At 42.0% G+C, this 18,955-nt stretch overlaps 3 protein-coding genes across 3 annotated transcripts; all 3 read left to right on the forward strand.

The window, feature by feature from the left end:
* The first annotated feature begins 3,464 nt into the window (after positions 1-3,464).
* LOC310802927 (uncharacterized protein) lies at positions 3,465-6,506 on the forward strand. Its single transcript, XM_083667547.1, has 2 exons — positions 3,465-3,674; positions 4,092-6,506. Exons 1-2 carry the CDS (start codon positions 3,494-3,496, stop codon positions 5,015-5,017), a joined length of 1,107 nt encoding a protein of 368 aa, XP_083523673.1. The 5' UTR covers positions 3,465-3,493; the 3' UTR covers positions 5,018-6,506.
* Positions 6,507-7,041: 535 nt separating this feature from the next.
* On the forward strand, positions 7,042-12,769 carry LOC310804078 (uncharacterized protein). Its single transcript, XM_083669170.1, has 12 exons — positions 7,042-7,242; positions 7,514-7,899; positions 9,170-9,374; positions 9,802-9,933; positions 10,170-10,305; positions 10,559-10,620; positions 10,832-10,880; positions 10,969-11,030; positions 11,267-11,442; positions 11,664-11,728; positions 11,960-12,057; positions 12,471-12,769. Exons 1-12 carry the CDS (start codon positions 7,062-7,064, stop codon positions 12,617-12,619), a joined length of 1,701 nt encoding a protein of 566 aa, XP_083525296.1. The 5' UTR covers positions 7,042-7,061; the 3' UTR covers positions 12,620-12,769.
* Positions 12,770-14,161: 1,392 nt separating this feature from the next.
* Positions 14,162-17,043, forward strand: LOC310804180 (uncharacterized protein). Its single transcript, XM_083669300.1, has 2 exons — positions 14,162-14,334; positions 14,526-17,043. Exons 1-2 carry the CDS (start codon positions 14,202-14,204, stop codon positions 15,437-15,439), a joined length of 1,047 nt encoding a protein of 348 aa, XP_083525426.1. The 5' UTR covers positions 14,162-14,201; the 3' UTR covers positions 15,440-17,043.
* Positions 17,044-18,955: the final 1,912 nt, after the last annotated feature.

Below are 18,955 nucleotides of genomic sequence, written 5' to 3' on the forward strand. Positions count from 1 at the left end.
TGACACTTCAGGAATATGTATTATAATGGTTATGTATTCAGATTGTTTGGTCGAATTTACATATCAAATAAGGTGTAATGCCATTGGTCATGCTTGCGGATTGGGGGAGGGTTGCGTCAATTCTTCCCGTCTACAAGCAGTCACGCATTGCAGTCTATTGATGTTATTGTCCCCCACCAATGAAATCGGAGAGGGGAATATGATTCGATCTTTGACCAGTCCGTTCGTATGTAACAGGCTTTTTCTCCGACACCACTAGGACCATTTTTATGAAACTTGGGTGAATGATGTGTCTTGCCATACAGATGGGACACTTACGAAATTACACTGATTGGTCCAATTTTGACGAAACTACGGTGAAAGATGCGTCTTGCCATATAGATTGTTAAGGAGTTTCGAGGTAACACCGATTCATCATTAAAAACGTCATAATATCTCTAAGAAGCAAGACTGATAAACTGATTAAATTAGCACTACAGATTTATGGCGGTGATTTTTCATTCGGGCTACGAATGCGGCTGTAGAAGTGTAGCCTAATGCAGTAGACCTATAGTCTAACGAATTTGGGAATAATATTTTGTGAGTGAAGTCTGTTATGCAAATAAAATACCAAAACGTGGCCTATATCAATACGGAAACCAGAGTTGTGTCACCTAGGTTTATAGCCAGTAGCATTTGTAACCAAATATTTTATCTTAGCCTATTGGTCAAATTTGTGTTTAAAGTAAAGGCGTCTTATATCAATAGAGTTAGAACGATAGTAGCCTAATGGTGCCCTAATTTTTTTTTTCTCTGGTCACAGAAAGTGATCGCAAAAACTGATTGTAAAAAGTTTATGAATAAACGCCTTGCTTCATTCCATCACTCTCCTTTTATAGAGGCGCTGCATCATTCGTAGGGCACAACATGTTTACTGTACACTAGTTTACTATGTGTACACGTTATTTGTGTACTTTACCTGGTGTATAATATATGTACAGTACCCTGTTAGACACTTTGAACGTGTGTGATGTCATTCTAACGAAGGTTGTTGTTATTATTGCTGTACGAGCGATTAGCTGAAGCTGAATACGTTTTTTTGTTGTTTGCTTGCGGAAGGCATGTGCTCATTCTCATCTATTGTCAGGTACATATTGTTGTATTTGTATTGTCATGCTGATTAATGCCCAGTTTACATGTACAAGCAAGCTATCTATACTACACAGCAGTCAACATCCTGGTGCATGCTGCATCTCATGTGCTTATTCTTGTCGTCAGAATAAAGACACAGAACTGCGATCGTTGGTTGGGCAGTCGTTCATTGATTACAACACAACGCGGGAGTAGAAGTATGAACATACATCTGTTACATCTGCTCTGCATTCTATTACAATCCAGTACAGCAGGTGGCGGTAGAATATCTCAACAACAGTTTTTGCTGCTCTATGATGACCGGTTCATGCAGAGAGAAGAAGAATGTGAACGAGCTGTCATTATTCCATTAGTGTGTGAAGAACGACTTTCTTTTCTCCATAAACAATGGCTAAATTAGAGTTGCTGAGTTTGTTTCTTACCGAAAGATTAACGTCTGCTGCTCAGGAGATTTATAAAATGGTGGAGGAAACGGTAGCAGAGTACCAAGCAGAGATCACGCACGTGAAAAGAGAGAATGAACGTCTACAGAGACAGATGAATGTCAACAACATTCTCAAAGTAAACGTCAAACCAGGTTTGTAACCCTAATTGGAACAAAACGAGATATTTCCTGAAATTAAGCGAGATATTTATTTCAATAATAGCCAACATTACGCACCGAGATGATCAGCCCAGTACTCACAACTCTCACAAAATGTATGTGACTAGCAATGGAAGACACATTTTCTGAGTCTATTACTAGTGACCTGCCAGTGTACATATGAATCATTTATAGCTAGTAATGCTTTTACAGTACTGTAGGTTTAGGCAAGCGCCACCAACATGCCATGGTATCTCGAAATACATGATGACTGCCTCTGTCTCAGCAGCTCTGAAGCAGCAGCAGCAACAGCAGCATTGTAAGCAGGAGGGGAGCCCCTGTCGGGGGCATAAGGACCAAAAGCCCGCACAGACTGAAGAGAGTCAAAAACCTAGGTCAAGTCAGGAGGATGAGCAGAAACCTAGGACAAGTCAGGAGGAAGAGCAGCCTCAAGAGTCTATACCCACTCCTTGCCGTCAGACCAGTGATCAATGTCAGAGGCCACCCCAGCTTCGGCCCTCAACCCAACCACAATCTTCAACCCTACCCCAGCCCAAAGCTCTACTCCTGCCCCAGCCTTCACGACCCTTCCAAACTGTGCAGAATCAAGCTATTGTGCTGTCCCACCAGATATTACCTTTGACCATTTTGAAGAAGTCATATGTTTGCAAGGACTGTGGGAAAACGTTCAGGTACATGAGTCGCTTGAAACAGCACACGCGTATGGCACACACACAGGAAAAGCCCTATTGCTGTACATTATGTGGAAAGTGCTTCCTCACCTCCAGCAAGTTAAAAACACATCAGCTGATCCACACTGGAGAAAGACCATACCTCTGCAATGTCTGTGGGCACTGCTTCAATCAGAGGTCAAATTTGAAAGTACACATGCAAAGAAAACACAAAGACACTACATCTGTGTAAAGTGGATGAACAGGGGCAGAACATACTTCCCTACTTTCACTACATCTCTCAGGATGCATACCTGCATATTGTGTCCCAAATTAAATGTCTTCATTAAATAAGTAATGCATTGTCAAGCTCCTTTTCCCTTTATTTTTGTTTTCTAAATCTTGTCTGAATACACAGATATAAGAAAGTGCAATTTTGGTTGCAGCCAGCCTGCCACAGGTCTTGTATGGCCAACTCAGTTCAGAAGCACTGTTGACTGTTCATAAGGGAAAATCTTCTTCACTTCAGTCCAATGCAGTTCACTAGTCCCACTATATATTATTTTAACTTATTAAGGATGTATGTACCTTCCAGTTTAGTGCTTGCATACAGTGTTGAGCTATTATATATGTTTATTTTCTCTTTATGCCAGTTTTGGACATTGCAATAGGCTTATCCTATAAATCCACAGGTTCAATGTTTCAGGTTTTGTGAACAGGCTCTACATTGACACTGTGGACAAGACTTGTCTTTAGTAGACAAGTCAAAGAGGGGAGCCCAGAGGACCTCTATATAGATGTTAATAAGGGTTATTATATATATATGTCATGTCCAAAATAAAATTGTATTTATATCATGTTTTTACTCAATAACTATAAAAAGGCTCATTATAATAAAATGTTACCCGTCCTTACCATTGTCCTGCTCAACTTGCTAGAAGCCTGCTAAATATTTGTCTGTCTGGCCCATGACATCAGAGAACACAAGAAAGCTGGTCTCACGTTCGCTTCATTACGGTAACAGCGGGCTTTCCTTGTCACGTGATCTGCCCGAGCATCTTTTTGGTCCATTTTGGATGATAGTGAGAGCCCTGTAAGACATCCGAAAATGACTAAACTACAGTTTTTAAATGTCTTTTTGACCGAGCGTCTAATGCTGGCTGCTCAGGAGATATATAAATCGGTCGAAGACACGATTTTGGAATACCAGGAGGAGATTGCGCTCAGGGAGAGGGAGAACGACCATCTGAGACGTAGGCTGCGAGACGCTGGGATTGAAATATGGCCAGGTTAGTAGCTAACTAGCTACTACTAGCTTGCCAGCCAGCCAAAGTTAGCGTTGAACGCACATAAGCTAGCTGGCAAAACAACTGTGTACTGGAACAAGTAACGATAAGGCTCTGTAGTCATTATATACATTGGATCCTACTATAAACATGTCGTGAAAACCAGCTAGATAATGTTTTAAGGAGGCTAACATTAGCTAGCTAGCTCCTTCACGTAGCTAGGTAGCTAGCCACCTTTGTTCGTTAGCCAGCTAACTGGAAAGCCAGCCTGCCGACTTCGTAGCTACTAGAGAGCTAGTCAAGATTATCCTGTTCTCGCTCATGTGTTGTGCTTAGGTTTTTCAGGTAATGGAGTGTCTGTGGTGTACATTTGTAGTTAACTTTTGTTTTTCTTGCCACGTCCTTCCCTCTCTTTTCAAGACCGCCAGTCGATGGCGCTTCTGGATGAGGAGGATGCCGAGCATCCACGGCGTGAGTGGAGTCCCAGTATGGGGCACGAGGAGCGACTCCCCATCCAGATCAAGGACAAGCGGGAGCTTCGGTCCAGTCAGGGGGATGAACAGCTTCGCGGGCATGGCTCTTGTAGTACACCAGAGTCCATGTTCACTCCGCCCCGTGTAAGTAACGAGTACCCTCAGGACCCTCCCCACACATCCAGTCTGCCGCAGAACCAAGCTGTGGAGAACAGAGAGAGGGATCCTGGGCCCAGAACCTCGTCTAGGCATGTGAAAGCAGAGAGTGGTGGGGGGGGCCACAGAGGATCTTCCTCATCAAACAGTGCCCCACAGCCTCTTGCCACAGTCAATCCAAACTGCTCAAATGAAAACAACATTGATATCATAGGAGTGGAGAACGGAGGACAGCTGGTGGGGTCACAGTCAAAGGGAGGCGCCGGTGGGAGCAGGGGACAGATCTCCCACACGCGCAACCAAGGTGGGAGTGCCGTGGAGTGTCCAAACCAGAAATCTCCTCTCCAAGGCCACGTCTCGTCTTTCTGTTGCAAAGTGTGCGGGGAGGCATTCAGTCACATTGGACACTTGCACGTCCATGTGCAGGTGCACACACGGGAGAAGCCCTACCGCTGTGGGGTGTGCGGGAAGTGCTGCAGCTCCTCCGGAAGGCTGCAGGAGCACCAGAGGAGTCACACAGGGGAGAAGCCCTACCGCTGCCAGATCTGTGGGAAGGGCTTCACCCAGATGGCTCATCTGAAGGTGCACATGAGGATCCATACAGGGGAGAAACCCTACAGCTGCCCGGTGTGTGGCAAGTGCTTCAGCCGCTCTGACAAAATCAAAAGGCACCTCCAGACCCACAGCCGTGAGGGGACCTACTTCTCAGGGCAATGAAGAAAGAGAATACCATGCATTCATTTACGGGAGTATGAATGCATTACTGATATAATGGGACATTTGTGGAAAAAAAATGCTAAAATTGCTGCCACTAAGACAAGGCTTTTTTTTTTCTTTCAAAGAACTAGGTTTTTGCATTTTCCTTAGAGAATGTTATTTCCTAACACTTCTCTCCATGCCATAGTCTCATGCAATAGGATTTGCATTGCATAGTCAATTTAGTATGTGTCCATTTACTTACTTTTGTACTTGTCACTGAATGAAATAGGATATCTTTAAAACACCAACTTTGATGAGTTATTAGCTAGTATTTCTGAATTATTTAGTCTCTTTCTTTCTTTAGTAATAAATTTAGCATGATAATGAAGTCTTCCACATGCGCCTTGAAACTGAGATGCATTCAGGATTGCAACAATGAGCAGCATTCCAAAACTTGGTGGTCTTGTCTGAGAGTACTTTTTTCATCATTAGGTTGCTAAAAGCAACAATTGTGTTCCTAATTTTGTTTTTATGAAGAATATCACAGCTTTTGAGATTCTGAAATCATTTTCTAGAGTCACCACAGGCTGTTTCCTTACACAGTACACAGCTGTTTTATTATTTTATTTTTTTACATTGGCTAACTGTATGGATAGGGGGCTGTTGAACAGTTGTCCATTCTGTAAGTAACCAAATACCAGGAAAAAGTACAGCAATTAGCCATTATTGCTAGTTAGGGGCAGGGTCAACAATAGAATACAGTGGGCAAATATGTTGTACGGTTAGCCACCCAAAGCCACCCTGACTAACTCAGTGGTTACTGGACATTTGCTTTTCTCTCTCCTTTGTCATTGTTGCAGAGCTGCGTACTGCCACCTCAGTTCGTCAACTGGCTGGTCGTACTATTAAACTGAGATTATCACAGAGGAACCAGTCGTGGGAGTGCGCAACTATTTTGTAAGATAAATGTGATGATGATGATTAGCCTAAGTTCTGTATATGACCACTATCCCTCTCATGCTTATAGAGTTTGTGTGTGTCCTTTTCATGGCCTGTGCTATGGTAGTTGTCCATCATAGTGCAGAGACAGACTCCTCAGTTGAGCCATACAGTATTACCCAGTATCTATCTATGTGCCTCTTGATGAGGGTCGGCCAGAGTAAGGTGCAGTGATGGTCACTAATATTTCTATAGTAAAGATCTGATATCAGAGAATGGAATCTCAATTGAAAGTGTTTTTAGTAGCCCAGGAGTAGGCTTAATCTGGATCCATGCAATTGTCGTGTATTGATTAACACATTGGTTATCTACGAAGCACCTCCCTCAGGCCAACCCTCCTGAACAGGCTTTGTATCTCCTCTCAGGACTGAGGCTACTCCAGTACGTCCTCAAACCCGACCAGCATCCCCCTTCTCACAGTCTACTCTGGGACACCGCTGCTCCCACACACATTACTGTACAGTGTTGTATCATTGTGTACTAAATGTTATTTTTTAATAAAGTAGTAATTGAATATCTTGTTATTGAATCTGTCTGCCCCCGCCACCCCCCCACACACACACACACACACAAACAAACAAACACTAGCTCAGAGAATGTGTGTTCATTATCTATCTGAAATCCTAGTTTGTTTACATAGAATATACATTCTTAACCATGTTTCCACCTCAGCCACATTTTGGCCGTATAGTGATTGAGAACACTATCTACAATCAGTCAAAGGTAGACAGATTACTGTGGATAACAACTATTTGGCTAGTCTCAAGTACAAAATTGTGAAACCAGATAAAGGAAATATCTATGAATGAGGAGGAAATGGATGGATTCAACATATAACATGGATCGTGAGCTAAATGGACCAATTTATTGTATCAATTTATTCCGTTGTGCAGACTTAAAGTATATTGTAAAATCACTGAACCGTGAAACATATTTGTTCGCCCTAGTTTTCTCATACTTACGGTACACTGAGCCTATTTCTGATTACGTCACCAGAAGGCGTCTCGCAAACCCCTTTGGTTTGTTGTGGGGTGGATGTGCCCAGCTAGCTAACGACCTAAACATGACCAAATTACAGTTTCTAAATGTCTATTTGACTGAACGTTTGATGTTGGCTGCCCAGGAGATATATAAGACAGTAGAAGACACAATATTAGAATACCAGGAGGAGATAATCAGAGGAAAGAGAGAGAATGATCAACTGAGACGAAAGCTTCACGAGGCTGGTATTGAGACATGGCCAGGTTAGTAGTAGCTAGCTAGCTAGCAAGATAACGCCACATCTGAATTTTGAAATAGATAGTAAAGATTGTAGGTAGCTAGCTACATGTGATTTAGCAAGATAGCTGATGATGATGATGATGATGGCTAATATGCCCCACAGTGGTCAATTCACTCTTTACATGCTGTACCTGTACATGCTGTAAATAAATACAAATCAGGTCTTTGTGTGGTCATCATTCAACAGTGAGTGCAATGATGTCTAACAAGATTGTATGTCTCTGTTATCTTCAGACCGACAGTCCTTTGCTCCTGTGGAATCTGAGGAGGAAGAGGAGGAAGAGGAGGATACCACTGGGCTGAAAGTGGAATCAGAACCCAAACAGACTGTGGTGGGAACGCAGGAATGTAAGACCACAAAGGTGTGGGAGAAGAACTTTCGAGGGCTGGAGTCAAATTCTACATTCACTCCTCATGGAAATGGTGACTATAGCCAGACCCTACCTCAGCCGACCTCACATCATTTCCAAGCTCAGAATGAGGAGGCTAGGGAGGAAGACTCTCTAGCAAGCTCAACATCCAAACAGATCAAAATAGAGACCGGTGGACTGGGTGTTTGTTCATCAGATTCAACAAACCACCCAGAGACCTTCTGTGCCTCAGCCCAGAGTGAAAACAGTGTAAGTATGATGGGGGTGGAAGGTGACGGACTACTGTCAGGGTTTGAGGCACTGCAGTTACCGCACCCGGACCATGCCCTTCAAGTTCATGACACGGCGTTGTGTTGCACGGTATGCGGCAAATCCTGCAGACATACGGGCCACCTAAATGCACACGCACGCACGCACACCAAAGAAAGGCCCTTCCTCTGCGTTTTGTGTGGTAAATCCTTTGGCTCCTCTGCGAGATTAAAGGGCCACCAGCGAATTCACACAGGGGAGAAACCGTACCAATGCCACATCTGTAGGAAACGTTTCAATCAGACAGCTCATCTGAAGGTGCACCTGAGGGTTCACACAGGGGAGAAACCCTTCAGCTGTCCTGTGTGTGGGAAGAGCTTCAGTCAGTCGAACAAAGTAAAAAGACACCTTGTTACACATTCTCGAGACAGGATGTACCTTCCGGGTCAATGACAGTGACGTTCTTGGTGAAGGATAAGTAAAAACATGCAGAATAGGGTTGCAATTCAGTATAGGAAATATACATTTCTGCTTATTTGTTTTGAGGGTTTTTCAGTATGTCTTCCTGAACGTTTTGCCTCAATGGCAATCAAAAATAATTTGTAAAAAAGTATTGTGCATTACAGTCTACCATTTCAGTTTGATATGTGAGTCAACAAAACGCTCTAAAATGTCAATTGATTTGTTCTCAGCATGCCACCGATTTATTCAGAGGACTGCAATGGTGATGTTGGTGTAAACTGTCCTAGAATAGTTGGTTGTGAATGGGATGTTTGGCACGGATATTTGTTGTGAGATGTATTTTGGTAAATAAATGTCTTAATTGCTGAAACTTACCATAACCCTTTATGTCTTTATTCAGTGATGTAGTGATTGTTATGGATGATTGTGGTCCAAAATATAAGCAAAGATGCATGCCATAGAGTGGTAATTATTGATGGCAATTAAATAAAGAAGAAAGACGATCACCTTTCCACCCTTCAACCTGACATTTCTCAAACTGTACTCGAGATCCCTCTCATTTATGTGCACAAAATCATGGTAGTCTTGAAAGAGGTACACTTACTTTATTGAATAGTTTCTCAATAAAGGTTATTTTGGTTATTATGTACAAATACCAAATAGACGAGATGTGAGAAATCCCTCCTCACTACACAATCCTCTTTGTGCACAGCTTTCACACTGTGAGATCCTCCTGGTATTTATGAATAAATAAATGTAAAATAGTAGAGAATAAATGTTCATATCTTCACTCCTGTGTGGGTTTCAGGACAATGAGAACACTGATGACTTCTGGTGCTGTGTCGTGTGGAGAGGGGGCAAAGAGGAAGTGGAGGGAGTGGTACCCAGTACATGGGTAGTGGGCAAAAAAGTCCTGTGGCCACCAGCCAATGCCAGAAAGGCCATGAAAGAGAGGCACAAGCCAGGACCAAGATGGAGGACATATGATCTAGTTAAGGTCAAACTCTTCTCAGGTAGCCTTGCATACACACACACACACACCCACACACCCACCCACCAGGGGATGCTGGTGGAGGTAGAAATCAGAGGATGGGCTCATTGCAATGCATTACAATTACCCCTCATTCGATTTCTGCCTCCACCAGCCTCCCCTGACACACACACACACACACACACACACACACACAAACGATGTTGAGTTGTCAATAGTAATATGATGTATTACATTGTTTCTCTAATCTTATCCAAAGTTCTCCAAAGTTATGTAAATTAATAGGCTGTGTGCAATCATACTTTTTAGGGATTTCATACATCTGACTGACTGGAGTGTTTCGATGTGTGTCATCACAACTGTATTCTAAGGACGCCTTGTTCGTTTAGTGCCTAGGTATGAAGCTATAATGCTCTTACCATAACTGCAGAAACTCAATGTAATTTCAGAATCCCTTGAGGAGTGTGAAGGGTACTGTAGATCCAGTGACGAGATGACCGACAATGGGGACAGTGAGCCTGGCAAACAGAGGAGGAACAGGAGGAGGAAGAAGAGGAGGACTGGTGAGGGCCACGTCAGCGGTACGTGTGGGATATCCTCAACATAGGCATTCATATGATAGTAATACTCATGCAGAATTGTGAGTTTGGACCCCCAAAGAAGGACCTAGTGGCAATGGAAGAAAACACAAAGGTGAAACAATATTCAGAGAATAATACTGAGCTACTGGTTGTTGCACTTTTAGTTGTCTATTTGTGTATGAAAACCATGCATGCATGTATTGTTCTAACAGCTATTTTGCTTGGTTATCCAAAAGATATGTCAGGTTTATCAACCCCTCCCCCTCAGAAAAAGAGAGTGATGAAAAATGCGGAAACCAGAGCAGATTCCTTGGCTGAGAGTTCTGCTGTTCTAGAACCAGAACCTCAATTGGACTCATCTGAGCTCACAGGGCAAGTTGCATTGCATCTATCTACCAGTGTTCTGATTATTTTGTCACACATTTGAATTGACTCAACATCATTCATAATACTTTTTCTAGTCTATAAAAATGCAATGGTAGTATTTGAGGGGGGGTTGTCCCACTGGAGCACAAATTGCACCCGGCAGCTCTTCACCAATGCTTTATTGGGACATTTTCAGAATATCAATGATGACTTAGTTATGAATATTTTCTGATAAACATATTTTGTTGTGTTAATCCAGTCTTGATGACTCACTCAACGAAGAGAGCTACCTTGTAGATGGACCACACTCATCGGAAGCATGTAAGACATAGGCCACTGTCTGATTGTCCTGTATGAATAAAGGCTTACAGGTGTTGCATTTGTTTCCAATGCCATGTTTATTTCCCTAATCTAGGATGAGTGAAGTCTGGTATTGTATAGATAATAATTATTTTATAAACCATGTGGATCACTCTGTGGATTTCTGTCTTAAATCTTGAAGAGCTTTTGGTGATCATACTTGCTTTTCTAGGGGACGCTGTATTTTCATCATCGCAATCAAGAGAAGGAGCCTTCCCAAGGTACATTATGTACTAAATGATGTGACCTTGTGACTATCACTGTAATGTGACCATGTCATTATCACTTTGTGATACATGTTTGTTTTAGTGGTCCGGAGATGATGGGGAACTTGCTGAATTCGCCCCAAAGTTTCCCTCTCCCAAATGGCCGTGAGTACACAGTTGATTTAGTCAATGTCATCAGTCAGTGCCCTCAGTCACCCATAAATACCTCAATATATAATCTCCTATATAACCTGAAAATTGACTTTATTTGTTTGTTATTATCGGTGAGAAATAGTGACCACTACATTAGAACCAGAGTATGTTATCTGTTGCCACCTCAGGAATGTGTAGTAGTCCTTATTTTCATTAAATTCTGCTACCTCTTGTCTCTTCTCCTTTAGAGTTTCAGGAACAGGTTCTTAGCCTACTGTTGGAAATCAAGCAGTCAGTGAGCGACCTAGGTGGAAGGGTTGGTGTTCTGGAACAGGCAGACTTCCAGTTTGACATGTGCAGAACGTTAGAGGACTTGACCACCCTGGAGAGAGTTCTAGAATCCCCGGAAGCGGCTGCCCAGATGGTATGTGTTCTGGGACTATTGGTATCTAATGAACTATGTATTATGTAGGGTTCTGACGGGTCAGAGAAATTCTGGAAAGTCATGCTATTTGGTAAAATCACTAGCTTGTCATCACTCAGAAGTCAAGGCACATCTGAGAGTGGGAGCGCCAGTATACTTTAAGGTTTATTCATTCTCGCCTCATCTCATATTGAATGACTTTCTGTTTGTTCATTTTTAAGAAACAGTTCCTGAGCAGGATTGGTGGAAATACATTGCAAAACAATGTCACCCGAGTGATGGAGAGGTGAGCACGAGAAGAGAGACACAGCTCTGATAGATAACAAACGTTAGCGACAGTAGGCTTATATCGTAGGACTGTTTATGACGGCTGTAATACTGACTTAAGATTGACGGATGTAAACGAAAAATGTTGAAGTTTGATTGCATCTGCGCGTATCTGAAGTCAATTCCGTCAATAGTGATAATGCAGAAAGGACGTATCAACTGATTGGGCCACACACTTTTCTATTCTCAGGCTGATGTCCAATGAACTGATGAGCAACTTCAACATGAAGGGACGAAAGGGAATCAAGATGAGTTTTCTCTCGCGATCCTTGAGCAAAATCATTATTGGTGAGAGAAGACTTTATATCATCAAATACAAATTGTCTCGTATATTGCCAAAACACGAGAAGGTTTCAGGCCACCAGAATGCACTTGCATGCTAGATGCCATTAGATGAGAGGGAAAGGCTATGTACTAGACCATGACAGTGTTTCTCAACCCTCAGCCTGTATACCAGTACCAAACTGTAGGGTAGTGCTGACATGTCTGTCATTCATCGAAGGAGAGACTTCCTAGCATGCACGTCCCATATTGAAGGTTTGTAGACTGGACTGTGATAATTATAATGATGATGATGATGATGAGTTTCCTGCAGTGATGTTACATACATCTTTGATGTCTTACAACCAGATAAAAACATCCTCTGATCTTTAAATGCTCTCTTCTTTTTGAAGCACTGTCATTCTATACATGTATTTCAGACACCATCATGATATCACACCCTTATGTGACTGAGTCAGCCATCATGCAGCTGATGGCCAATGTGCTGAAGTATGCCCCGGACCGACGCGGGGGTGGAGGCAGAGCACCCAGACAACAAATCACCATCAAACAAGAGAATGACTATTAGTGCATCATGACTTCCAGACTGCTTTACCGTGTTGACCTCTACTGTGTTTATTGAAATAAATGTCCTTTTTTTTGGGTGTGTTATTATTCATGCAATGTACTTATTAGTGTAAAAAAGTACTAATTTCTCTGGTGCTTAATAAAATGCATGCCTTCACTGTGGTGTTTCATGGTAAAAGTCTGAAAGCGTCCTACTGTGACCATTAAGTAATGTGTGACATTATTTTTGCCACTATTCATCATTTGATCTCAAATCCAAATTGCTTGAGTACAGATGCCAATTGTTTTAATTGTGGATTCAATATTCAAATACTTAAGGAGGGCACTGCATGGACAGTGACAGAGAGAGATATGCCAAGCATAATTAAAGGTAAATTGTTAAAGGTCATTGGCATTTTACATCCAATGTACAATGCCAATGGCCTTTAATAATTTACCTTTTATTACACTGTAACATTGTGTCATAATTGTTATCTTTGAAGAACTGCTATGTGGCATGCTTGGAACTGCCCGACTCTTGTCACCCCATTATAATTCTGATTTATAACGGTTATTGTCATTAAAATTCAGATTTATAACCGTTATGGGAAGGGTTTAGATAAGGGTTAGAGCAAATACCATACGCTTTGGTAAGGGTTTAAGGTTAGTGTTTTGGGTAGGGTCGTCCCAAGCATCCCATTTAGCATCTACCCAAAAAACATATCTGTCGCGTAAACGCGGACGTCACTACCGTACAGTACAGAGCAATACGACCAGGGTTGCCATGTCCTTGTTTTTCACGCCAAATTGGGCTACTTTGAAAACGAGGTTGTCGGTGAAAATGTATTGGTTGCGGGGTGCGGATTTTTTTAACTACTAAATTGCACGGCGGCCGTCAGGGCATTTCTCTTTTTCACTCTGACCTGCTGCTGCTGACTGTGAGGCAGGTTGTTGCTGATTGAGTGAGTGAGGAGGGGGTGTGCGTGTGTGTTGAACGAGCGCTGGAAGCTCACAAGTGAGAACAACAAACTAACAGCACTACCTACAAATGTCTCCCTATTAATCAGTTTTGACTCGTTCGTTCTACCCCGACCGCACCCTGAATTATTTGAATGAAAAAAAAGTAAACTGTTTAGGCTTTTCGATTTTTATACTCCAGTCGAAAATAAGATTATTTTAACATTGTGTATAACATGATGTATAACATTTCAATCATGTTTTCTGAAAAAAATATCTATAGTTCAGATTAAATAATTTGGTGTGAAGAACACATAACAAAGGGGCACATGCAAAGAACAAGGTAAAGCAATTTTAGCAGTTGTATTTAGACTCATTATGAGACACGTGGATAAATGTGGCAACTCTGTCTTGCTGCGAAAAAGAAGTGTGCTAAATTTCAGGCTTTATGGGCGGGTTTTGAGTGACCATTGGGCTGGAAATGTTAGCCAAACCTGGCAACCCTGCATACGGCACCGACACATGCACGTCTGTGATGATAATAACTAGCATTAGCTAGCTACAGTAGTGGATGTTGGTTTAAAACCTTCATATGTCCAACAATGACAAAACTACAGTATTTGAATGTCTATCTCACCGAGCGTTTGATGCAAGCTGCCGAGGACATACTAAGAGTTGTCGGAGACACGTTATCTGAGTACCAGGAAGAAATAATCAGGACAAAGACCGAGAATCAATACCTGAGACAACAACTGGTCGACAAAGAGAGAGTTCAACCAGGTACTTTCCTCTCTAGTTTTCTTTCATTGGGGCACGCGCGACTTGAGTAATTCTACCTAGTGCTTGGGTATGTAGTTAGCAAGAAACCTCATTAAAAACCTCATTTGATTGGATCACAGTCAGTCAAATGATTCAGAAGTTTTCCTGTCATTAACGTTGTCATGCTGTAATTTTTGCTGATGTCTTCCCAGCACCTCAGCCCCTCTCCTGGACATCAGAACAGCCAACTCCTCCTGGGCAGCAATATGGTGAGCAGGAGTGGAGTTCCTTTCTGGAGCAGGAGGATCCAGAGTCCACACAGATTAAAGAGGAACAGGAGCTCAGGACCAGTCAGGGAGAAGAGCACCCACAAGAGGAGCAGTCTGAAACCAAACAAGACTCTGTATTCATTCCTCCATGTGGGAAAAATGACTGTGATACAGAGGATCCACCCCATCAGCCCTTACATCTTTACCAAACCCAAACAGTGGAGAACAGAAAGACCAATTCTCCACCTATCACCTCAACTACACAGCCACAGATTAAAACAGAACCTAATGGAGAGGGTTATGGCATATCAGAACCAACCAGTGACTTTCAACCCCTCTCTATAGTAAATCCAGATTGTTCCAGAATCCAAAATGAGAACAATGAAAGTGTTCATGAGATCCTTTGCCCAACGGTGAGACAGAAGGACACACATTCTTGCACTAAGTGTGAAGCAACGTTCTGTGAGCTGTCTCAGCTAGAAGCACACCTGGCAGGCCATACTAGCGATGACCGCAGGCAAATCCTCTGCACGGTGTGTTGGAAGTCCTTCACCTGTCCTAGTTACCTCAAAGTTCACCTGCGCTCACACACCAAAGAGAAACCCTTTCACTGCGGTGTGTGTGGGAAGAGCTTCGGCTACTCAGGGAAGTTCAGAGAGCACCAGCGGATCCATACAGGAGAGAGACCGTACCGCTGCCATTTCTGTACAAAGTGCTTCAATCAATCAGCCCACCTAAAAGTCCACCTGAGGGTTCACACTGGGGAGAAACCATACAGCTGTCCTGTGTGTGGAAAGACCTTTAGTCAGTCCAGCCAGATTAAAGGGCACCTCAGAACTCACACTCGGACAAGGTAGAACCCTCGGGAAAAGTGCCCAACTTTTAAAATGTAACCCTCTGTGTTCACATTGTCCAGCATTTAGGAAGAGAAACTTTCATTTGATTTATATATACTCTAATATGATGCAATAATCGCAGGACTAGAGGTCTAGAGAATGTGAAATATAAAATGTGTGCATTGATAAGGGAGAAGCCAGCCAATCACATGCTATGATGACATGACAAGTCATCCCATTATTCATTACTGCATTAACCATGTGACTCTAACTATGCTACAAAGACCTGTTTTTTTTTTTAGTTTTTTTTTTTACTTTCTTCTACTATGTTTTCATTAATATCAGGAGCTGGTTGCAATGGTTGTTAAGCTTCCATATTGATTCAGTTTGGCTATATATTGAATATATATTTGCATATCTGCACTTTAATTCATCCAAAACACACCTATAGCTGCAGTTATGCAAACATAATCTGGCACATCAGCTTTGAGATGCAGGTCAACCAGATTGTATTTTATGAATGATCAGCTGCTAATAGAACCAGTATTGTTGTAATACCTTGCTTGAACACCAGGTGGTGTACTTATCTTTGGTGTACTGTGAACTGATGATGTTGGTCTATAATGTGTTCATCGTCCATTCTTTCCTTGGGTTGAAGGTTGCAACAGTCTTGTCGAGTATACATGGCTTCATCTATAAACAAATGAATTACATTCAAAGCTTTTTCTAACCTTCATTGGTAAGGATAGATGGCAATGTAGATGAACATTGTGGGATTTATACATGTGTATGATTCTTATTGGGTGATCTAAGACACATTTCCTATCTGCAGTCTCATCACTATGCATTTGTGAAAATAGGTAAATAAGGCTAGACAGACAGTGACTGCTTTGATATTACAGCAAGGTAATCATAGTAAATAGCAGACTATCACTTCAGAGTTATTACATCATTATATATAATTGTATCATCATTCAAATTCAGATTCAGAAAGGTTTATTGTCCATCAAATTTGCCTTTAGAAAATTGTCTTTGACTTAGGCTCAGTTGCTTAACAACAACACAGACACATGAACACAATAAACATGTAAATACATCATATACAAAGAGAAGGTCAGTAGTAAAATACGCTCACTGAGAACTTCATTAGGAACACCCGTACACCTCATGGTGGAGGTGGTGTAATGGTGTGGGGAATGTTTTCTTGGCACACTTTGGGCTTGTTAATACCAATCAATCATCGCTTGAATGCCACAGCCTATTTAAGTATTGTTGCTAAAGCAAAAGGAGCAAAAGGAGGCCCTACCCAGTATTAGTATCATGTTCATAATAAAGTGCTCGGTGAGTGTATAGAGTATGCAATACTGAAGTACAGTGACTTGTGCTAAAAGTGCAGTTGTGTCCTTATAGTTTGTTTAGAATAGTTATTGCAGAGAGAATAATTTCTTTTTTGCAGTCACTACCAATCTTCCGCCGTAGATTGAAGACCCAGGCTACATCTTAATGGTCCCTCCTAAAGACCTCTTCACCCCCACTACCCCCCCTGTACAAGTTTCTCTCCTGTTAATAAAAAAATAAAAATCCTTCTTCTAGCATTGTGACTGCCTATGGCCCCTGGTCTGAGCATTGATTACTTTACCTTATGATGACTGATGGATAGATGATTCACTTAAACAAATGTATTTGTTGTAAGTCGCTTTGGATAAAGGCGTCTGCTAAATGCCATAAATGTAAATGTAATTTTTTGCAAGTGTTATTTTGGCCAGATTGGAGTAGCTGGAAATAGTGTGGCCTTACTTCTAACTGACTGTGTGTAGAGTTCAGATAGTTGTGGCTGAATGGTACCGGTTATGTTGCTTGCTTGGTTGATGATTCTTGAAAGTATTGTTTTGCCTTTTTACCGAGAGGGAATTGTACTCAATGAGAGATTTGTAGACAGCGGTTAAAATGTCATTCCTGACGATTTTGTCAGATTTACCATTCACCACAACAGTCTGTGGCCTGTACCGTAAAAATTCCTGAATTCATAAAAATAGTTTTGGGTTGACCGGTAGTCTTTGAAGGCACTTCAGCAGTGTGTGTGTGTGTACTGTATTAAAGCCGATGAAAAGTCCTAGAGTAAAATCATTGTGTAGGAGTGTGGGGAGTCTAGGTGCCTGGCCACTGTGCCTAGGAGAGTCAGATTGGCGTCCTCAACCCCTCTCCTTGCCTTATAGGCAAACTGAAGTGGGTCAAGTCCCCCCTCTCCATGCAGACCACCCTGTCCATGCACTTGCTGAAGACAGATGTTAGTGCCACAGGTCTGAAGTCGCTCATGGCTTTGGCATGTTGCTTCTTGGGCACAGGGATGATGGTGGATACTTTCCATGCTTGTGAGACAAAACTAGCATCTAAAAACAGCTGAAATAGCCATGTCAGCACGCCCCCAGATGAGCAGCACATTCCTTGAGTGCCCTGCCTTTAAGCCCATCTGGAAATGACAAGTGTTCTCACAGTATGTGAAGTAGGAACAGATGGAGTTAGTGATCACTAATTTGTGTTAGTGATCATACAGTCATTACCCAATCAGTGCTTATCAGAACGATCCCTGATGCGCAATCAGACAGCTGAGTCAGATGAGGGGTGAAGGTGCTATGCTAATATGCCAGCTGATGGCCTTATCACTATGATGAACATAATAACTTCTTATCGTCTTGTGTCCACTTGAAGATAGTTCAACTTCATAATCGTCTTAGTTTTTACCCTCTGACACACAATAAGGACACCACTGCACTTTTTGCACAAGTCACTGCATTTCAACATTGCATACTATATATTTTACTACTGACCTTCTCTTTGTATATGATGTATTTACATGGTGTTTATTGTGTTCATGTGTCTGTGTTGTTGTTAAGCCATAAGACATTTTTCTGTTTAAATGCAAATTATTTGATGGACAATAAACCTTTCTGAATCTGAATGATGATATAATTATATACAGTATAATGATGTAATAACAACTCTGAAGTGAGGATAGCCTGATATTTACTGTGATTACCCAATAGACTTTCCTCTATTCCTCGCAGACAACACTCAGACTGTTTTCCTCTGCACTGAGCTTATCAAATTAATGAGGGGAGATACGTGCATTTGGGCTCATACTCAGTGCAGGAACCTTGGATGTTCTCCTCCAATGTGTTTTGAGAAGGCTGTGATGAGAGAGGATGCCTGGAATAGGGGGAAGATGTGACTCCATCTGCACTGATTGGCCAAGGAACAAGCGTAGCGTCGGAATAAGGCCACCTGCCCTCTGACATTGACTGGTAGTTTTGAGGTGTCAATCATCATTGCAACTATGAGTTGATAATTACATTCTGATAGAGTGGTTGAAATCATAAACCTTCGTACACATGCATCATCTACCGACCCTTTCTCTTACTGTTTCCTATGCCGAATTTGGCTTTTTTTTTCGGGGAATTTTGTCATATAATTGGAGGCTGACGGAAGGCTTGAATGTCAGTGAGTTATTGACTAATGAGTGACCTACTGAGGAAGGAG

The sequence above is a fragment of the Argentina silus genome (genome assembly GCF_951799395.1).
Source record: "Argentina silus genome assembly, chromosome: 4".
Classification (NCBI taxonomy): Eukaryota; Metazoa; Chordata; class Actinopteri; order Argentiniformes; family Argentinidae; genus Argentina; species Argentina silus.

Coding starts and splice junctions, on each gene's coding strand:
- LOC310804180 (XM_083669300.1), top strand. CDS start 14,202: ATGCAAGCTGCCGAGGACATACTAAGAGTTGTCGGAGACACGTTATCT. Junction 14,335..14,525: donor CAAAGAGAGAGTTCAACCAG/GTACTTTCCTCT, acceptor ATGTCTTCCCAG/CACCTCAGCCCCTCTCCTGG.
- LOC310802927 (XM_083667547.1), top strand. CDS start 3,494: ATGACTAAACTACAGTTTTTAAATGTCTTTTTGACCGAGCGTCTAATG. Junction 3,675..4,091: donor TGGGATTGAAATATGGCCAG/GTTAGTAGCTAA, acceptor TCTCTTTTCAAG/ACCGCCAGTCGATGGCGCTT.
- LOC310804078 (XM_083669170.1), top strand. CDS start 7,062: ATGACCAAATTACAGTTTCTAAATGTCTATTTGACTGAACGTTTGATG. Junction 10,881..10,968: donor AGAGAAGGAGCCTTCCCAAG/GTACATTATGTA, acceptor TGTTTGTTTTAG/TGGTCCGGAGATGATGGGGA. Junction 11,729..11,959: donor GTCACCCGAGTGATGGAGAG/GTGAGCACGAGA, acceptor TTCTATTCTCAG/GCTGATGTCCAATGAACTGA.